This window comes from Conger conger, chromosome 17, assembly GCF_963514075.1.
Source record: "Conger conger chromosome 17, fConCon1.1, whole genome shotgun sequence".
Taxonomy (NCBI): domain Eukaryota; kingdom Metazoa; phylum Chordata; class Actinopteri; order Anguilliformes; family Congridae; genus Conger; species Conger conger.
In genome coordinates, this window is record NC_083776.1 from 20617114 (window position 1) to 20636152 (window position 19039).

The 19039-nt window shown below is 38.1% G+C and overlaps 2 protein-coding genes across 2 annotated transcripts; both read right to left on the reverse strand.

Moving 5' to 3' along the window:
- Positions 1-8176: 8176 nt before the first annotated feature.
- Positions 8177-10411, reverse strand: LOC133117114 (protein FEV-like). Its single transcript, XM_061227244.1, has 3 exons — positions 10363-10411; positions 9745-9813; positions 8177-8715 (listed from the first exon to the last, which is right to left on the reverse strand). The coding sequence occupies exons 1-3, from the start codon at positions 10409-10411 to the stop codon at positions 8177-8179; spliced, it is 657 nt and encodes a 218-aa protein (XP_061083228.1).
- A 4224-nt stretch (positions 10412-14635) lies between these two features.
- LOC133116727 (beta-crystallin A2-like) lies at positions 14636-17125 on the reverse strand. The gene is made up of 4 exons (XM_061226624.1): positions 16968-17125; positions 15938-16079; positions 15392-15534; positions 14636-14783 (listed from the first exon to the last, which is right to left on the reverse strand). The coding sequence occupies exons 1-4, from the start codon at positions 17123-17125 to the stop codon at positions 14636-14638; spliced, it is 591 nt and encodes a 196-aa protein (XP_061082608.1).
- Between the last annotated feature and the right edge of the window lie 1914 nt (positions 17126-19039).

Genomic DNA, 19039 nt, shown 5'->3' on the forward strand with positions numbered 1-19039 from the left:
CTCAGACATCACAGGGGAAGACGAGTGCAAAGACTATTGAATATAAACAGAACACCAGACATGAATATGAAAAATAATAAATTACAAGAATAACGATAATTAACAATGATAAACTAACAGAAAGATCTCAGGAACATAACAGTACTACTCCAACAGCAATTATTAAGGGCGCTTAAACATAGTCCACTGAGGCTCCATTTGGGGGGAAAATGATCAATTTACGGTGTGTATCATATGTCACCGTACCTACGAACATCAAGTGACAACAGAACAAATCCTCACCTACTGGTGTATTGTGTGAGGAGAAGGATGATGAATGTGCATGGATAATGTGCAGATTAACTCTAATTCTCAGGCTTGAAGCAGCAGGTGCTGTCTTTTCAGTATGGATGTTTCATAACAGGGATTCTTCACGCTTTACTTCCTAAACAATGCCTTTGCTGTCATACGCACAGGTGGATATAATCCGCAACACATTTACCTTCTTTCAATTATCAGCAGAATATCAGGCTTATCTTATTTGAATCCAAATGTATCCTGTATTTCAAGTTTATGATGCAAGTCTACTATAATTGTACCCGACCCAAGTCCAGATATAGTATGGCCACTTAAAACAGGAATCTAAATGTATTCTCACAAATAAACAAGTTTTTCAAAAACAAATGAAATTATCGGTTGTTCATACTTGTAATAATAAAACATAGTAATAATGCACTGGCTATTTTGGTTTTGCAAGTGTGTAAGAACAAGTGAATATATTAAATAATAGATTGATTGCTCTAATTTGGCATGAATAAAGTTATCCTCCTAATAGGGCAGTGTATGTGCGTTAATTAACAGAAAAACTATGCTGCCTTGTATCTTAGCTTAGAGGTTAAAACTAAAAAGAACAACAGTGTTTACACTATAGGCTTATAGTCTAGTGAGGCCTACAGAACACACATATAAAAGGTAGAGCCAATTATTGACCTTTGGTTAGGCGATGAGCACTTTACATTACTGAGATCTGAGATGAGAGTAAGGCAATCTGTCTGGCCTTCACTCTTCAAAAACGACCCTCCAAAGTAACCCTGCAAATAACCTTACATTGGATCCCTGCTGCAACTAATGGTTCAACAGATCTTGACCATTAGATTTGCCTGCTGAATGAATGGCTACATGAACTACATGAACACAGTTGAATTTCAACAGTCAAATTGTTCTCTTGACTCAAACTGTGTGGTCTCCTCACTCTTCTAAGGAGACCTGTTGACCTTCTCCTTCAACTTATTTTTAATTGACACCATTTAGAATGAGTCTCCAACTCACTGGATGGTGACTTGGACATGTTTGCAAATAGGTTCCTGTTGGATGCTTCAAATAACCCAATTATAGTATAGCTGCAGACACCAGTCTCAATCCCGTTACCTCAAACATGCGGAAAATCACACGACACTCAACTTCTGAAGCACATCTTCTGAGCATGTTCAAACAGGCAATGCGTAGGCTATGAACAATCGACTGTGAACCATGCTCTAAATGAACAATTTGTCGTTTACCATTTTTGAGAATTTTGGGAGGGACATAGCACAAAATTTGGCTTTGAATTGTAGATCTTGAGGTTACATTGTAATTCAAATGAAATATTCTATGCATACTACGCTGTACATGGAATATACACTTTCGGAAAATAGTATCATGTTGCATTAGGTGGGGCTGTTAGTGCAAGATAATTAAGTCCAAAATAGTTATCAAATTAGTCCTAAATAAATAAAGCATAGTGCGTAATGAACCTGTTTGATCACATCATTATGAAATAGGCCTACTAAACCTGTGTGGGTGTGTTTTTTCTTTTTTTTCTTTTTTTCCACTGAAGGCTGAAGGTAGTTACATTGATGCTATCTAACAAGAAAGACAAATTGGTCCATCTAATGAAATAGAAGCATTATTAAATGTAATCAACAGAAACATTATGAAGGAGAATACGGTTATTTCTGAAACTCTGAGAAGTGCCAAACTGTTGGTGCAGTATGGTCATGGGGAATGAGCAGCCAGCCTGTAATTGCGCGGACGGCGTGCCTGTCATCCCGAATCTCACATTCATAAATCACACTGCACATCGCCATTCATCACCACCATTACAGAAAAAATAATAACCTCACAAAATTAACAATTCATTTCTCTTCTTGGCTGAAAATGTTCTTCAAATACATCACGTAACGCGGTGCTCCTCCTTCACAGGACAGTAATAGGAAAGCACCTGCATGTTAATGAATCATACTGAAATGTGATGCAGATTGAGTTCCCATCTCCTTTTTCACACCATTTACAGCCTCCATGGACATATGATTATTATCAAGGGAATACATTTCTCTGAATTACTGCAGAAGCCCGCTGAAGCAATTGGTCCAATAAAAAGCATTCAGTTTGTTTGTTTATTTGTTTGTTTGTTTTATTGATAAAGTCTCATTCACTACTGTCACCCAGTGTGTTTAGCCTCATCCAATCACAGCTTGTCCCTTCTGGGAACTTGTTACCATGGCAGCCTGCTGAGGTCTGGACAAACTAGATCACTCTGATCAGTGCTAGGAGGGAGAGTACCTGTGTCTCTGCCAAACATCGCTGAGATAAAACAGAACGGAAGGGCAAGGATTGTGTCTGTTTTTTTAATAACAGACAGAAGAATCCATAATAATAAGTAAACACAACAAAATATACAGATATTGGCACTGAGGGACAGATATATTAAAATTCTGGAAAGACTAGGTGTTTTTCTTCTCAGGAGGCAGGGTTATTTAATTAATCAAATGTGACAGATGGCCAATTTGCCCCTTTAGACATACTGTGGGCCTACAAGGTGTCACTTAAACCAGACAAAAGGTGAAAATGTACACATACTCTGGATGTTTCACTTTAATAACAGAGACTGCATAGTACATTGAATTACATTGAATTGATTGAGTTAATTTCTTGGTAATATTTCATGATATGATCCAGAAATACAATGCTTCCAATGAATGATAAGATTGAGCTCTGTCTAAATTAAATTATCAAAATCGTTTCCAGATTGGACTTCCTTGTGTACTGTTCTTTTGCAGTCATCACACTTGTGTACTGTTCTTTTGCAGTCATCACATCACGGTCATTTCCTATGATACTTCAATACATACTGTTGGCATTTTAAAATAGTTTGGGGCCTGTAGCGTAGTGGTTAAGGTAAATGACTGGGACACGGAAGGTCAGTGGTTCTAATCCCGGTGTAGCCACAATAAGATCCGCGCAGCCGTTGGGCCCTTAACCCTGCATTGCTCCAGGGAAGGATTGTCTCCTGCTCAGTCTAATCAACTGTACGTTGCTCTTTAGAAGTGGTTCTCAAATCAGAATAAGCATACTAAGTGAGGATTTGTTCTACATCAGTGACCCATTCATGTCAGCTTGAAAAGTGTGTTAAATGCACCAGGAACATCAGATGTGCAGAACTCAATATTTATTTTATAGTGTGACATGTCTTAACATCAAATCGGTTTTTTTTAACAGAGAAAGCATGTCTAAGGTGATACAGTATAATTGAGTGAAAAGGCCACATATCTTGCAAAAATCACTTATTTGTACATCACCAAAGTGATAACATTGTAATAAACAAACTAGCACGAGACATTCAATTAATATTGTACATTATATTTGTTAGACTGCTCCGTAAGTTTGCCAGTATAGGTTAAGTATTAATTACGTTGTTTACTTATATCAATTCTACTCTGCTGTTCTGTTGTAAGGCCTTTTAGAATCAGTTACAAACTGTATGTCTTTACTTCTCAGTGTGTGTCTGAGAACAGTTTGGTAGAATATGGGGCCTCTTGGAGTAACATGGAATCACTGCTCCTGTAGAGCTGAATGGGTGTGTGAGACTAAGCTGGCTGAGGTTACGCGTGTGAGTGTGTGTGTATGTGTGTGTGTGTGTGCGGGGGGGAGGGGGCGTTGGATTTGAAATGCATCCAGCGTCTTGGTGAGGGAGTCCACGGGCTGGTTGAGATGCAGCTCACACACCCCGTTCTGTTCTTATCAGCCTCCTCACAATGCAGGAGCAAGCAGGCCGCATTCCTCCCCTTCTGACACACAATTAGCCCAGCAGAGCCTGCCGGGCTCTGCCCGTTCACATTTCTCCATCTTCTCGCACATTTCTCACCCACCTCCTGACTTTTACACATCAGACATGAGATATTCTTCTTGGATTTTCATTTCGCAGTTCGGATAATGTAGCTATTTATGTTTAGTCATTACCATTTTAATGCTTGTGTATGATATTGAGGCTTGTATTTTTAAGCATTAGGCAAAATATACACTCAGTGAGCACTTTATTAGGTATTTTTTATACTTATTTTTTATGTATTGGTCTTCTGCTGCTGTAGCCTTTCCACTTAGAGGTTTGATGCATTGTGTGTTCAGAGATGCTCTTCTGCATACCACTGTTGTAATATGTGGTTATTTCCATTACTGCCACCTTCCTGTCAGTTTTGACCAGTCTGGCCATTCTCCTCTGACCTCTCTCATTAACACTCCATTTTTGCTCGCAGAACTGCCGCTCACAAGATGTTTTTTGGTTTTACACCATTCTCAGTAAACTTTAGAAACTGGTGTGCGTGAAAATACCAGGATATCAGGAGTTTCTGAGAGACTCAACCCACCCTGTCTGGCCCAACAATCATTCCACGGTCAAAATCAAATTTTTTCCCCAATCTGATGGTTGATGTGAACTGAAGCTCCTGACTTGTATCTGCATGTATTTATGCACTGCACAGCTGCCACATGATTGGCTGATTAGATATTAATAAGTAGGTGTACATAATAAAGTGCTCAGTTAGTGCATAACATGTATGTGTTTATGTCTTCGTCTGCTACTCTTCTCTGGTGGTGCGACAGACATAATGATATATTTACAGCACCATCATCAGAAGAGGAGTGTGAGGAGCTCATTAATAACTGAAGTGATGGGAAATGTATTCATGGAAAACATGTTGATGGTTAGTGCTTGAGAAATCAAGCTTTTGTGGTGGTGGATTGCCACATGACAAAGCACTTCATGATTTAGCAGGGACATGCAGTATGTGCTTTTTTAAAGAAGCAGCGCCCCCATGAGGCAAAAACATGTATTTTTTCAATTCTTCAGATTGAGATTTGCCAAACTGAGCAATACAATTTATAAAATAATTGATCATGTATACTATGAACAGCTCAAGCACTGCATATACATGTTCATTTTCGAACAAAGAATATATCATTAATGGACAATCATGTATATTAGATCTTCAGTGTAAATAGCATAAATGATCTTTTTTAATTATAACAATCAAAATATGTAATGGTGAATATGAGGGCCAAGGTTGGCCTACAGTAGATTTGAGTGTTTAATTGTATGGGAAAGCTTGTGAACTGCTTTAGACATTACATTACAGCTGTGTAGTGTTAACAGCAAATCCTAAATTGCACTGACATACAGTGAGCTCTTGGGGCAAAAACATATTATTTATTGATTTAGCTTTGTACTCCACAATTATAGATTGACACACACAATTCACATGTGCTTAAAGTGTAGCTAGATTATTATTAAAGATTATTTTCATGTATTATTTTCGTCCATGTAAAAATTACAGAACTTTTTATACATAGCTGTAATATTTGGGACAAATGTCTTCACGGGTGTTTCTGATTAGTCCGGTGTGTTTAATTGCTTACTTAATGCAGGTATAAGAAAGCTCTCAATATCCAGTGTTGATTCTAGACTTTTGATTGCCTTTGGAGTCTGTTATTGGTATTTGTCAACATGAAGACCACAGTTGTGCCAATGGAAGTCAAGAGAGTCATTAAAAAGTCAGAAGCACAGGCCAAACAAATAGGCTTATCAGATTAAACTGTTCATATACTAATGCACCCTAAAATGTGTGGACTATGTTTAGAAAGTGCAGTAACTACCACACAGTGAACCCAAAACACACAACAATACTTTATATAATACTTTGAAAAAGCAGAAAATAGGTACTTTAACCACATCCAATTCTAAAATTGTGGAATACAGAGCCAAATCAAGAAAAAAAAAATTTTTCCCAAGACTTATGGAGCTGTACTGTATGTGGACATACTTGTAAAATACAATGCATACATTTAACCATGAAACCTAAAGCTAAACCTAGCTTCCCTGTTAAGCTAAAAAAACTTTTATACTTGTGAAAACAAACATTTAATTATTACAAAATCACACACAATATCACCGGCCATATACTAATTGCAAGCAAAATTATTAAGAACAAAAAACAGACATATGCAAAATACATTATTTAGAATATCTTATAATTATTATTGTTATTAGTAGTAGTAGTAATGGTAGTAGTAGTAGTGGTAGCAATAGTAGTAGTAGTAATAGTAGTAGTAGTAGTAGTAGCAGTGGTGGTAGTAGTAGTAGTAGTAGTAGTAGTGGTGGTAGTAATATTAGTTGTATTAATAATAGTAGTAGTAGTTGTATTAATAGTTGTAGTAGTAGTAGTAGTAGTAGTTGTATTAATAGTAGTAGTAGTAGTATTAATAATAGTAGTAGTAGTAGTAGTAGTAGTAGTAGTATTAATAGTAGTAGTAGTAGTAGTAGTCGCGGAAGCAGCAGCAATAGTAGAAGGAGTAGCAGTGGTAATAATGATGATTATATTTTCAATAAATGAACTACAATCAATGTTTTAGAAAACTCCTATTTGCCGACGATGATGCCAGAATATATATAACGTGAGACAAGAGCATTGTTTTCCATTTTCATAATGTCAGTTATATACAGTACACAGTAAATGCTGTGTGAGCATTGAATTAACACTAGAAATGTACTGTGTATTACAAATTATATTGCATACAATACAAAAAGGCTATTGTAAAATATGCCTATGGTGACATATAGAAAATTAACATACTGATACACGCAATGGATTAAAGTAAAAAATAAAAAATAAACTAACTGAAAATGTACCATTTTTAAATGTTATTTTACATAGGAACTTAAATATTAAATCTATTTGTGAATACAGAATTTCCAATAGCACTGACATAAAAACGGTGTGTATACATGAGTATGAAAAAACATACGCTACTGTATCTAAGCATTGTGATGGCTCTGTTAACTTCAGATTCATATAATTCTTTCAAGTGATTGAAACTATTTCAATCATATTCCTTTAATTGTAACATTGCCTCAACAAGCCCGTGATATGGTTGCACTGAAGTGCAAATAAAATAAAATAAAATAAAATAAAAAGCAAAACTGCACAGCTTTGAAACCAGCAGCAGCTCTGCAGTGCAGCATGCAAGCACAAAATAAATATGGAAATGACTGTAAATATTGCTGAATTATATTTATATTTGTTCAATTGTAAATGTTAGTTGGACATTAAAGCAGACATTTCCAGTCTCCTGGCTATTAGCATGAGCTCTATGAGTCATAAATCTCCCACAAATCAGCTATCTCCACCACACTTGGAAGTAAAGCTGTAATCCTGTCTTGTTTGCTCGTGAAACTTGCATGAGCATGTTCCTCGTAAACGACTTAAAATGTGGTGGAAGCCCCAGCTCCTAAACTAGTTTTAGTTAAACTAATAAACTGCTGATGTCTGACTAAGTTAAAATTAAAATGTAAGAAATATAATTCAACAAAACATACTGTACCAAACAACAAGCTATGGGTGCCAAATAAAGTCTGCAGCAAATGATGACGATGCGTTTCCATAATTTGCCATTTCTGTTTCTATGCTGAACTTACTCTTCAAATAGTCTCTTTTTTGTATGTATCTTGTGCTTCAGATGCGCTGGCACCTTAGAGGCGTTGGTTTTACCAATGTTTGTGATTTTTATGTGTTTCCTTCTTACGTGTTTCATTTTGCAATTCAGTCCTGAAAGTTTTTGTTTGTGTGTTTTTCTTTTCGTTTTTGTTTTGCACTTCAGAGCCACCGTACTATAGACATGAAATACTGCCCACTATTTCGATTCTACCAGCAGAGGGCACCGTACTTTTCATCTCGTATTTTTGTATGAAACTTGAACTATTATTATATCAGAGTGCTACTGTGTTTAAAATAAAATAACTGCGTCCTTGTCAGTTAGTCGTCAAGAATTCTAAACAAAAAAAAGAATAGGCCTACTTACACAATGCTGATGGGTAGGATACCAGCGTTCAATTGTAATGATTATTTATATTGTTTACATTGTTGATATTATTTACACAGGTCATATGCGCTGCAGATACGGCTCCAAATGGTCCTGGAGCTTGTAGGGTGTGGCTATTGTAGAAAGTTGGCGCTGAGCTGTGCCAGTACGAGAATCCGGATGGACCGACACTTGGCGCAACAAGGTTGAGTTTGGAAATGCCAGAAAACGGCATGGAGGCAAAATTACTCTGGTATTTATACAGAGCGTTTTCCGCAGGCGAAGGTTGGCACACCTGTGCAAGACCGTGGAAGTCAAATTTGTAGGCATATCGCTTTCCATGGACTTTAGTCATTATGTTTTTGTCATAGTAGTAGCGAAGCGCACGGCTTAGTTTGTCGTAGTTCATGTTTGGCTTACTCTTCCGCTCGCCCCACCGTCTGGCAACCTCGTCGGGGTCAATGAGCTTGAATTCCCCGTTCGTCCCTTCCCACGCAATACAGGTCACGTTGGAGCTGTCGGACAAGAGTTCGAGCAGAAACTGCCATAGCTGTATTTGTCCACTACCTAGAATCAATGACAAAACAAAGGAAACCGTATCAACGCCCAGAAACCATGGAAATAATTGGTGTAATTTAGGCCGACGCAAATACATTGACACTAAGCCACATAATTATGAAAAAATGGAAAGCTCCACAAAGATAGCCACAAATGAATCGTTTTACAATAATTACTCTATTGTCCCAAGAAAATAAGTGGCGTACGGCATCACAAACATATAAAGCTCCTTCAAGAAAATCGGGGTTGTTGTGCCCAATTTGTAAAAAAATTTTGTAAAACAAAACAAATTGCAGCCTATGCAAGCAATGCTGAAATAAATGCTTACTATTATTGGAAAGTGTTACTCTTTCCAATAATATATCAGTCTAATTTGCTGCAAATTGTTTATTTGTTTACCCAATTTATACGTGTATGTGTAAAACAAAACAAATTGCAGTATAAGCAAGCAATGCTAATAGAATATAAGCCATATCAGTCTAATTTTCTTAGAAGACTGCAGGATAAAATACATCTTATTATGTAGGCTAGCTACAGCGCCGTGATACGAACCATATTTTGCTCATCTAGAATTTTAGGACATTTGATGTCTTACCCGTATTTACTTATTTATTTGCATTTTTACGTTTTATTGCGTTACATTTTATGTGATATAAAAATGCAACAGACAAATCTATAGGGGATATATCATCTGATGTCATAACCTAACTAATTTAAATGTCAATTTGAGGTTAAAAAGCTTTCCTTTATGGAAAATATGTGCGAATGATCATGCAATCCATCCGTTTAATTAATTTAAGAAATGTTATCGACACTTACATAAAACATTTTCTTCGAGTAGGCTAGTTCAGAACCACATAATTAGTCGATCGTACGCTAATTATAGCAATCGGTTTAATGATTAGGCATAATTGTCCAGTTAAACTCTAGTAGCGGAGACATAAATCCAAAAAATTTTAGGAATTAGGCTACACAATATTTATTTTCTATTTAAATAACTAATTAATACCGTTGATTTTCTGAAACGTTTCAGCTTACCTTTCTGTATTCCAGTGTTAATTGGGTTCCAACATGCGCGGGAATCTTTCAACAAGTTTTCTGTTGAATCTGAAATGAAAACAATCAAGAAGTCTCAATGTCAGTTATGAACCTTATATTACATTACAAAAGAAAAATGCATTAATTATTGAAATCAAATAGGAATCTGAAATCAAAATATACATTGAATAAAAATAAACATCAATATATAAAATAAGCAGCTCCGTTTCTATCGACGCTTCCGAGGTCTAATGTAGAATAGCCAAAGATAGCCTATTTTAGCGCTGTAGCCAACATATAGTTTGGCATGGATGCTATTTTTATTTCAACTGTAGGCTACACAAATGCAGCGTTAAGGCATAATAGAGTCGTATCTCAGTGTCACTTTTTCTGTGTTTGCCGTTTTTCTTCCGAGGTTCACCGGTGAAGTCAGGAAACGCGTTCAGGAAAAAGGAAATCCAATTTCCGACAAAAGATGAGGGGTGTTCCTCAAGAGCGGGAAGGCAAAACAATCATCGGCAACAGCCATATCCATCATCTGAATACTCGAACTCCGTCCTTAATAATACACTTATTTCTGGCATTTGAAACATTACACAAGAAAACAAGACCGTGTACCTGAGAGATACATGTTAAACATAAGGTTTCCTCCACACTTCTGTTTCATTGTGGCTGTTTGATCACCGAGGGGACGATTTTTATTAAACTTTATCTCGAAACTATGATCTGGAATAAATGTGAAACAGATTGAAGTTTCCAGGCAACAGTCGCAAACCGCCATCGCTGAGACAATATTCAGACAGCAATTTCCTTTGGTGCATTGCTTTAATTAAAAGAGCAATTTACCCCTGTCATCCTTCCCTGTCTCCACAATAAAACGAGTCCGGCAGAAATGCTGCTTTATCAATCCACAATCAGGGTTTAATAAAGTCTCCGCGTTAAGATCAGAGTTTCTATGGAGAATTAGAGCGCTTGACATGGAAACCCTTTCAGATCCGTTCAATTTTCCGCCCTTTTAACTCTTTGCAAACAAAGTCGTCTGCCAAGGATTGAAATAAATATTGGTCTTAAAGACTACGGATCAGTGCGTCTTACAAAACGAGAACATCGCCTTCTCCGGCCTGGTCCTTTAGGTTAGTTATTATCCAGAAGTAAAGTGAAATTATGTTAAAACCATGTGTGTATGCCACAGTTTAATAATTATATTCGACCATAACCTCACAGATGCCAAATATAAGATGACATCGCACCATTTTACCAATGATGTTATTATCTTGACAATCTAAATTAGTCAAATAATTTTACATGCAGCATTTGTTAATAACATCATGTTCATGACAGTTCAGGTTGCAGTGTCATTATGGACTATCCCAAGGTTTAGGGAATAGATTATGAACAATTATGTTCACTTAACTGTGCTGAATTTAATTTTAATCATAACTTGCATGTTAACCGCTTTTCTATACATCAAAGAGAATAAATGTTCAGTGAGAATGAGCAGATGAGATAAAGGAGCAGATCCGCTTGCTTGATCGACATAAAACGAGATGGGCCCCATATACCAAAATCCATAGCTACGTGTCACGGTAAAGGCGTCCTTCGAATAAGGGTGATCAAGACCACGTATGAGGAAGCAACATACCTCATTTATTATTATTTGTATTATTATTATTATTATTAGTAGTAGTAGTAGTAGTAGTAGTAGTAGTAGTATTTGTATTATTAATATTATTAGCCATTTCGCCTCCCAGATTGTGTTCATGAACGATTGCGGAAACACAGAATATATTAAACCATTAAAGCATTCCATAATCGCGAACACTGTAGGCTATTTCAATATCGACGTGACACGAATACACAGAAAAAACTCAAACAAATACAATGTAATACCGTAAATTGACAACTATAGTGTATGCAATTAAATTAGTCCAGCAAGTAATTAAGGAAATTCAAAATAATAACAAAACAGCAACTAGAATGTATTTGCATAGCAATAGCTATTTAAATAGATACTGCAGACATGCTCTATCATCCACTGAACTATTTGTTATTCCCTGTGATGATAATAACTGCGGACCATTATGATATTAAAAATAATAGCCTATATATTTTATTTAGTGTGTAATGAGCAAATAATGCAGATTTGAGCCACTATTGCAAACTTTTCTGCACTAAAAGCAGTAAAATAAGAGTAAAATATTCAGTGCTAAATCAACTCATGCACATTTTACACGCAGGGACTGTATGTATTTCAAATTGGATTCATATTAACTCTGATATGTTGAAGTAACGCTAAGTGTAAATCTACACGAATTTTGAGGTATTGATGTTCTAGAAATCTTATTCAGCACATTGGTATAGTATTGGCGCCCTCAAAGATCTTTCATGTAAGTCCTTCGCACGAGGGGGTTTGGGAAGCACTCGTGAAAAGATGCAACACACTACGATTCATCCTAAAAGGTTTCTTCAGCCTGAATTTCCATCGTTATCTGGAAATTAGGTCATGGTATTGGCTGCCGAGGTGAATCTATTGGAAAACCATGCAGCTGGCTGATGAGTTAATGTGTAGTGTGCAATCTATCTATCCGATCCCTAGCTGATCGACACGTAGCTATCTTCGTTTCTGGTTGTGTATAATCGCCTAAATAAAACAAAGTCAGATAAGGCTGCACCTGCCCCACGGTTATTTATTTATTTGCATTTTTACGTTTTATTGCGTTACATTTTATGTGATATAAAAATGCAACAGACACACAGCGGTTAATTAAGTGCATTGTAGTCATACATTTGGTTGTAATCCAATGGATGCGACACTTAAGGTAACCAAATTAGCTGAAACACGCCTTAAGTAACAAATTGCGCTTTTACTATCTGCCAAAGTTTGAACCTATCTTCTTTGAATAGGCTATACTAAAAAAGTAAAAGCGCTGAGGATTGTAACCTACGCAAGACACGTCTTTGTCACTGTGTCGATATGTATTACACGAGATGGCGCTATCATCTAACGTGTGTGCCTCCACTCAAATAGAGACCTGTAGTTGTCTGTTCGTTGGCAATTTTGGTATTTGTGTGTGTCTGTGTGCCTGTGTCTGTGTGTGACAGTGTTTGTTTGTGTGTTAGCCGATGTAGGCCGCACAATTTTATGGTTGCGTGACGAGATAAGGGAGCCAACAAGACAAAGTGATGTTTCCGCTTGAAATACTACGTGCTTTATATTAAGTATTGTTTTTTAACACCATAATAGTGAGTCCTGCTGGTCACACAACCCATGTGTAAACTGTTTAATGATATTCACAGCTCGGGTTCCGCTAAAATGTTCAAATCCGTCCGGAAAGATTAAAGACACGATCAACAGCACCATGGACAGCTCATAGGCTCCAAAAACTCGTCAAAAATAGGCTACTCTCACGATCGGATATCCGACGATACTTCAAATACACACTCAGACAGGAGAAACTTGAGTGGAAACATCTGAAAGTTGTCTTTAGACCGAACAATGTGCGCAAAAATGTGTTCGTTCATTTGATATTTATTTTGTTCTTGTTGACCTTCTTGTTCGTTGTAGGCTATGGGTTGTAGCCGTTCAAATTAGTTTCATTTCTAAATAAGAACAACCTGGGAGCCGTTTATGGTATCCAGCCTATCACAAATATTTACTGTAGCCTACATGGCTGTCCCTGAATTAATGTCGTGTAGTTTTAATAATAGCCTTGTCTAAGTTTTGTAATAGCCGTTAAAGGGTCAATAGCACAATCAGCAATATTCGCAAAGAGCTAGCTACTGAAGAGGCAAGACAAAATACAAACGGTTTGTTTTCGATTGCTCGTTGCTGTGTATGAGTAGGGAAAGCTGTTGACAGATGGTGTGAATTGTTAAGATAACGTTTATTTTGTATATGCACTGGAAGGGGTGTAATGGCATTGCATTCATTTAATTTATCTTTCTACCTACTCAATATTTTTGATTTTTGACAACCTATTATTGGTACTCTTGTCTTTATCTCTGACAGCACAGAAATACAGGTTGAACCACGAAAGGTTTCAGAAAAAAATGGGCTCAGAAAATATTCTAAATATTCTAAATAATTTGCAAGCTTCACCAAACACGCCATCATAGCCTACCATATCACACAAGCTACTGGCAGGGAACTGTTCTTGCAATTCATCGATCGAATTGAATTTATCCTACATTCATTATATCGTTAACATGTTTATTTAATCGCCCTTATAAATCGTATTGATTTCACAGAATAAGTCATGGAAATGTTTTACTTCCTCCGCGTAACAATGTAAATGGGTGTAACTCGAGTCTATGTTGCTTAGTGCTCCAGTTTACTACCAACTAATACAACAGCCGCAACATTGTCACAAAAAATCGTAGAAACATTAACAGCCGTGATCTCGTGTTCTTGTTTATTGGAAATAAAGTACATCTGACAGGAACAACAGACAGTCTATGCCTAACATGAAAAAAAGGGATTTTAAATCAAGTTATGATTTTTGTTCCTCTATTGTATTATATCAACAATAGTCTTTCCTAGTCAGTAAATACAAAATATTAGACAATTAACGACCAATAAAGTCTATAAAATGTAATTCACATGAGAATTCATGTTTTATTCTGGAAATGCTTAGACATTGTTTATTGGTGTAAGCATAACATTTAAAGTGGACAGTTGCCGTGGTGACTTACTTTAAGAATCGACCACGGTCTGCCACTCTCGCATTTGACTGGAAGTTCCATTTCTTCAGCGGGGGAGGAACTTTTAAAAAGCAAGGAATGGCCACAAGCAGTCTTTTCCGTAGTTTTGAATAAAGCCTTTATTGCCTATTTTAATACATGTCATGCCATGGTAGGTACATAAGAGTCAATGGGAAGGTGTGAAATTAACTTAGTGCTGAACTCTGCGAATAGACTGGACCTGATTGGTGTGGGCCTGGGTGCTGTACTCATTATAGTTTCTGTACTCTCCTTGGTGTCTGTCTCTCTCCAGGATGTACTGGTATCCACGGTAACCAGGAAACTGATAGGCTACCCAGCTGTTAGGACGGGAAAGCAGAATGTTTTCGATTAGCACCACCTTACAGATAACATTGCGCAAATTAACGAAATGCCATAATCATAAAAATAGACTACGGTATATGTAAATATTTATGTGACTATATACAATATCTACAGATAAACTGGACAACTCTACATTATGCTGCGTGATCTTTGAAATAAACAACAAAACATATCCTGCACACTAACAAATTATATTTGTTGCAACACCATGGCTCCAGAATGCAAATGAATGAAAACCGACCGTTTTTGTAAGGGGTTATCAGAAAGAGCACAATGTTGATTTCACTATTGTAAAAGTATCGGGGCTGTGAGAGACCTTTTGAGGGCCAGGTGCTCAAAATGAGAAAAGAACATACACTGTAAAATGTTCAGTGTTAAATCAACTCTTGGGACTAAATGTTATCTGTAAGAGTTGATTTAGCACTGAACAATTTACTGTGTACCAGCCTAATATTGTATTTAATTTTTTCTTCTTCATGAGGACATCGGGCACTCGGGGCAAAAGGGGGAGGTGGGACATCGGGGCACCCAGACCTCCACACGTGTCTGCTGTGTGTGTGTGTTTCCGGGGTGTGTGACTTACGCTCCGGAATTGATTTTAATTGAAGGGACCTCCTTGTTGCACCAGCCCATAGCCTGCAAGGAGGGGTAGTCATCACACATCTCAAACTTGCGTCCCTGGAAGTCTTCGCACTCGTAGAGGGTCACCTTGCTGTCACTGTGGTTCTGGGAGCAGGGACAGTGTTTACGTTATTTCACACACAGATTCACACATTTTACAAAATTATATTTCAACTTGTGTGTTTGTGTTGGAGGGAGAGCAAATTCAGTAACTAAATTAGGTCACTGAAAACATATGCTCGTTAGGTATTTCATATTAAAATAGTTATTTCTGCTTTTACCTTGTTAATCTCATATGTAAATGTGCTCGCAAACTAAAACAGAGTGTTTGACCAGACAGTGTTGAAAGTATTCACATACTTTGACAACTCTAGTCCTGGATAGGGGTGAACCTTGGTTTGTCCACGCCACAATAATTGAATAAATTCAGATAAGACTGTTTGTTTGTACGTTTGTTAATTAAACTATTGCAAAGCCCAAAACACACAGCCTTTCTAAGGCAACTTACAGCACATTTGATTGGCCTGAAGGAGAGCATGTGTTCAGTTCTGTAGCTGCTGTTTCCACTCCAAGCCTGATAGCACGGGTAGTCTCCCTTCTCCAAAATAAACTGCTGTCCCTGGAACTCTGGGTACTCATACCCTACCCAGCTGAGAAAGATAGGGAGAGAGGGAGAGAGAGAGAAAGAGAAATAGAGGGAGAGAGAGAAAGAAAGAGAGATAGAGAGAGAGAGAGAGAGAGAGAGAGAGATGGGGGCACAGATGCAAAGACAAAACAGTAAGTAACAGGGTCTGCCATTCAGTGTGCACAGCGCAAAAGCAAACATGGCATACATAGCATTTTATGGTGATCTAATTATCCATTGCCAAGCCATTAGTCTCTCACTGCTGCACAGAGCAAACAGCGTCTAGTTCTGATTTAAATGGCCATCAATTTCTGTCTGAAAAGCAGCCCGATTATGCACCTCTTTCTAGCTTAATTTTGTGTAGTATTTGTTAATACAATGAGGTTCAGAAACACCTTCTCAGCAAAGAACAATTTCATCATCACAGTCATTATATAACCACATTGTTCTAATTCATCCAAACACATTTCCTTCATTATATGGTTTTTAAACCTACTCTTACCTTTAAATCACCATTTTTAGAAGTAAAATAATGACAAGTACAGCCTGACGTAAATACTTTTTAAATGGCTCATCATTTTGCTCAACAAATGACATTCTACAGTATAACAATTATTTCAATTTTAGCTAAAACCCATTCAAATCGCATGGCTAAAGAATTGAAAGCTTCACTGGGATTTTGCAGATTAGATTATAAATGATGTAATATGGCTCAGTCAACAAACAAATATAAGCAGACATATATCCCTTACACCTGAGTCTGGATTTCCTAAAGTCTGATTGAATCCACTATCATGGAGAAACAGTGTCCCATCTAAAGATTTGAACTCACAACTCCACTGACCAATCCCTCTCAGAATACAGGGCCCTGATGTGATCGCTGCACCAATCCCGGCCAATCCCGTAGACTTACGGGCCGTTCTCCACCTTGAAGGAGCGGATCTTCCGGAAGCCTCTCTCCATGATGTTCTGACACTCCAGCATGAACTCGCAGCGCTTGCCCTGGAAGTTCTCCTCCTCCCAGACAGTTATCCGGAACTGCCCCATCTGCTCCATCTGTTGCGTGTTCATGGTCGCGGCTGCCACTGTTCTTTCTACTGGGGTGCGAGAAGCAGCAAACTTAGACCACCGAGGCGGTGAGGAACGCAAACTTAGAGGAAACTATGGAGTGAGTGTTGATTCCTGAACATGGAGTGAGTGACCCCCCCCCCCTCCTAATGCATTCCCATTGATGTTTCTGACTTTTGTTTTCAGTCTGGTTGCTCACTAGAAAAGTTAGCCAATGCGCTAACGCTCTATGTCATCTCCAATTTGGAAGTGGTTTGGTCTGTTTTGTACTCTTTGCCAATGTGCAGGAATCAGTTGTTGGTGGTCCACTAAAGGTGTGCAGTACTTACGAACTGAAGGGGACAGATCCAGTAAAATCAGTATTGGGGCGCTGCCTGTGTGCTGTGTATTTATAGTGCCGGGCCTCTGGTTTAGTGCCGAATCCGCACAACGCGTGCACACTCAGCAGGCCCCGGCTGAAAGAGGGCATTAGCGCGCCTCATTGTGGGGGCTCTAGCAGCCCATTGTTGGAGGGCTTAGCTCGACTGACTCATCAAAATGGCCGCCGATGCCCTGTGCCCCACCGCCGGCCGGCCACAATGGCAACAGACTGACACAACAGTTTGATCGGAACGCGGGGATAACAGGCCACATTCTGCGAGATTAACTTCAGTTTCAGCCTCTACAGCCACGCTCTCTTAGCTGCTTGGCCAAACGACAAGAGCAACTACAACAAATATGGGCGGTAACAGTAGATAGACTTGTTTTTACAGAAATATAAGGAGAGAGAGATTTTTAAATGCATATTACTGCAGATACAACATAACATTGTACAAATATGTCTCATCAGAATGCCTATATTTCTCTATAAGCGTCAGACATTTTGAGGAAGTAAACCCGCAGGGTTTTTTTCCCCAACTTACTGGTTTCCAGCGTTTTGCTTGTGGATGCCTTATATAAACCCATTGTGCCTCTGAAAGTGATATGCGCTAGTGTTTTTGAAAGGTTGTAGATAGACACCCAATACAGACACATCCAGCAACTCTGAGCCTCAGTTATCTACAATTCAGATCATTCCATGGCCTGGTTCTTTGTCCTGGGATGAATCCATCAGTGGATCTCTTTGTGTCTTTTTTCCTCTTTCTGTTGTGTTACTGTGTGTTTTAGCCATCCGCGGCGTATGGGTGCCTGTTGTCCTATGTGTGTCTGTGGGTGGGTGCTGGGGTGGTGGTGTCTGGGCAGAGATGGGGGTGGTTAGCATGTCAATTACCCTTTTGAAATGTGTTAACATTTGACTTTTTCATTTCAGTTATTAACATGCATATAATGGCTGCCTTCATATTTCAGATAAATGAATTTATTATTTAAATTGTGTAATTTAGGGAGGGCTAAATTGATAATTTAGCACCTAGTGTAGATTGTAATGTCTGTCTCAAGGGTCATCTAGTGGTGTGATGGTATACTGCAGTAGCTGATTGAAAAGTCTTTGTAAACAATCATCCTCAGACAAAAGCAAGCTTCCCTGCACAAAACAAATGTAATTGTTCTTATTGTCTGTACAAGTGCAGATTGATTGAGTGTTTTTGTATTTACACTGGCTAGTCCCATTCAAAATCTATGGAACAGTAGGGAAGATGGTTTAATCAGGACCATAGACCTATCAGCTGTACAAAATCTGTCCCTGTGTGTGGATTTCTTTCATTTCCTTAGTAACATTCATGTCCAGATTCAGACTAACTGAACCTTCATTCAAGTGCTTTTATAAACTTGCACATTTTCATGCAAAAGTGGCTATGGTACACTACAGTACCAGGACCAGAAGGAATGTTGAATGTCCCATGGTCCTTTGCTTTGTTGGAAATAGTATTTCATAGCTTCATGGCTACACCACCGTGGAGCTAGTCCCCCAGGCAGAAGTGACCGCTGAGGTGTGTGTGG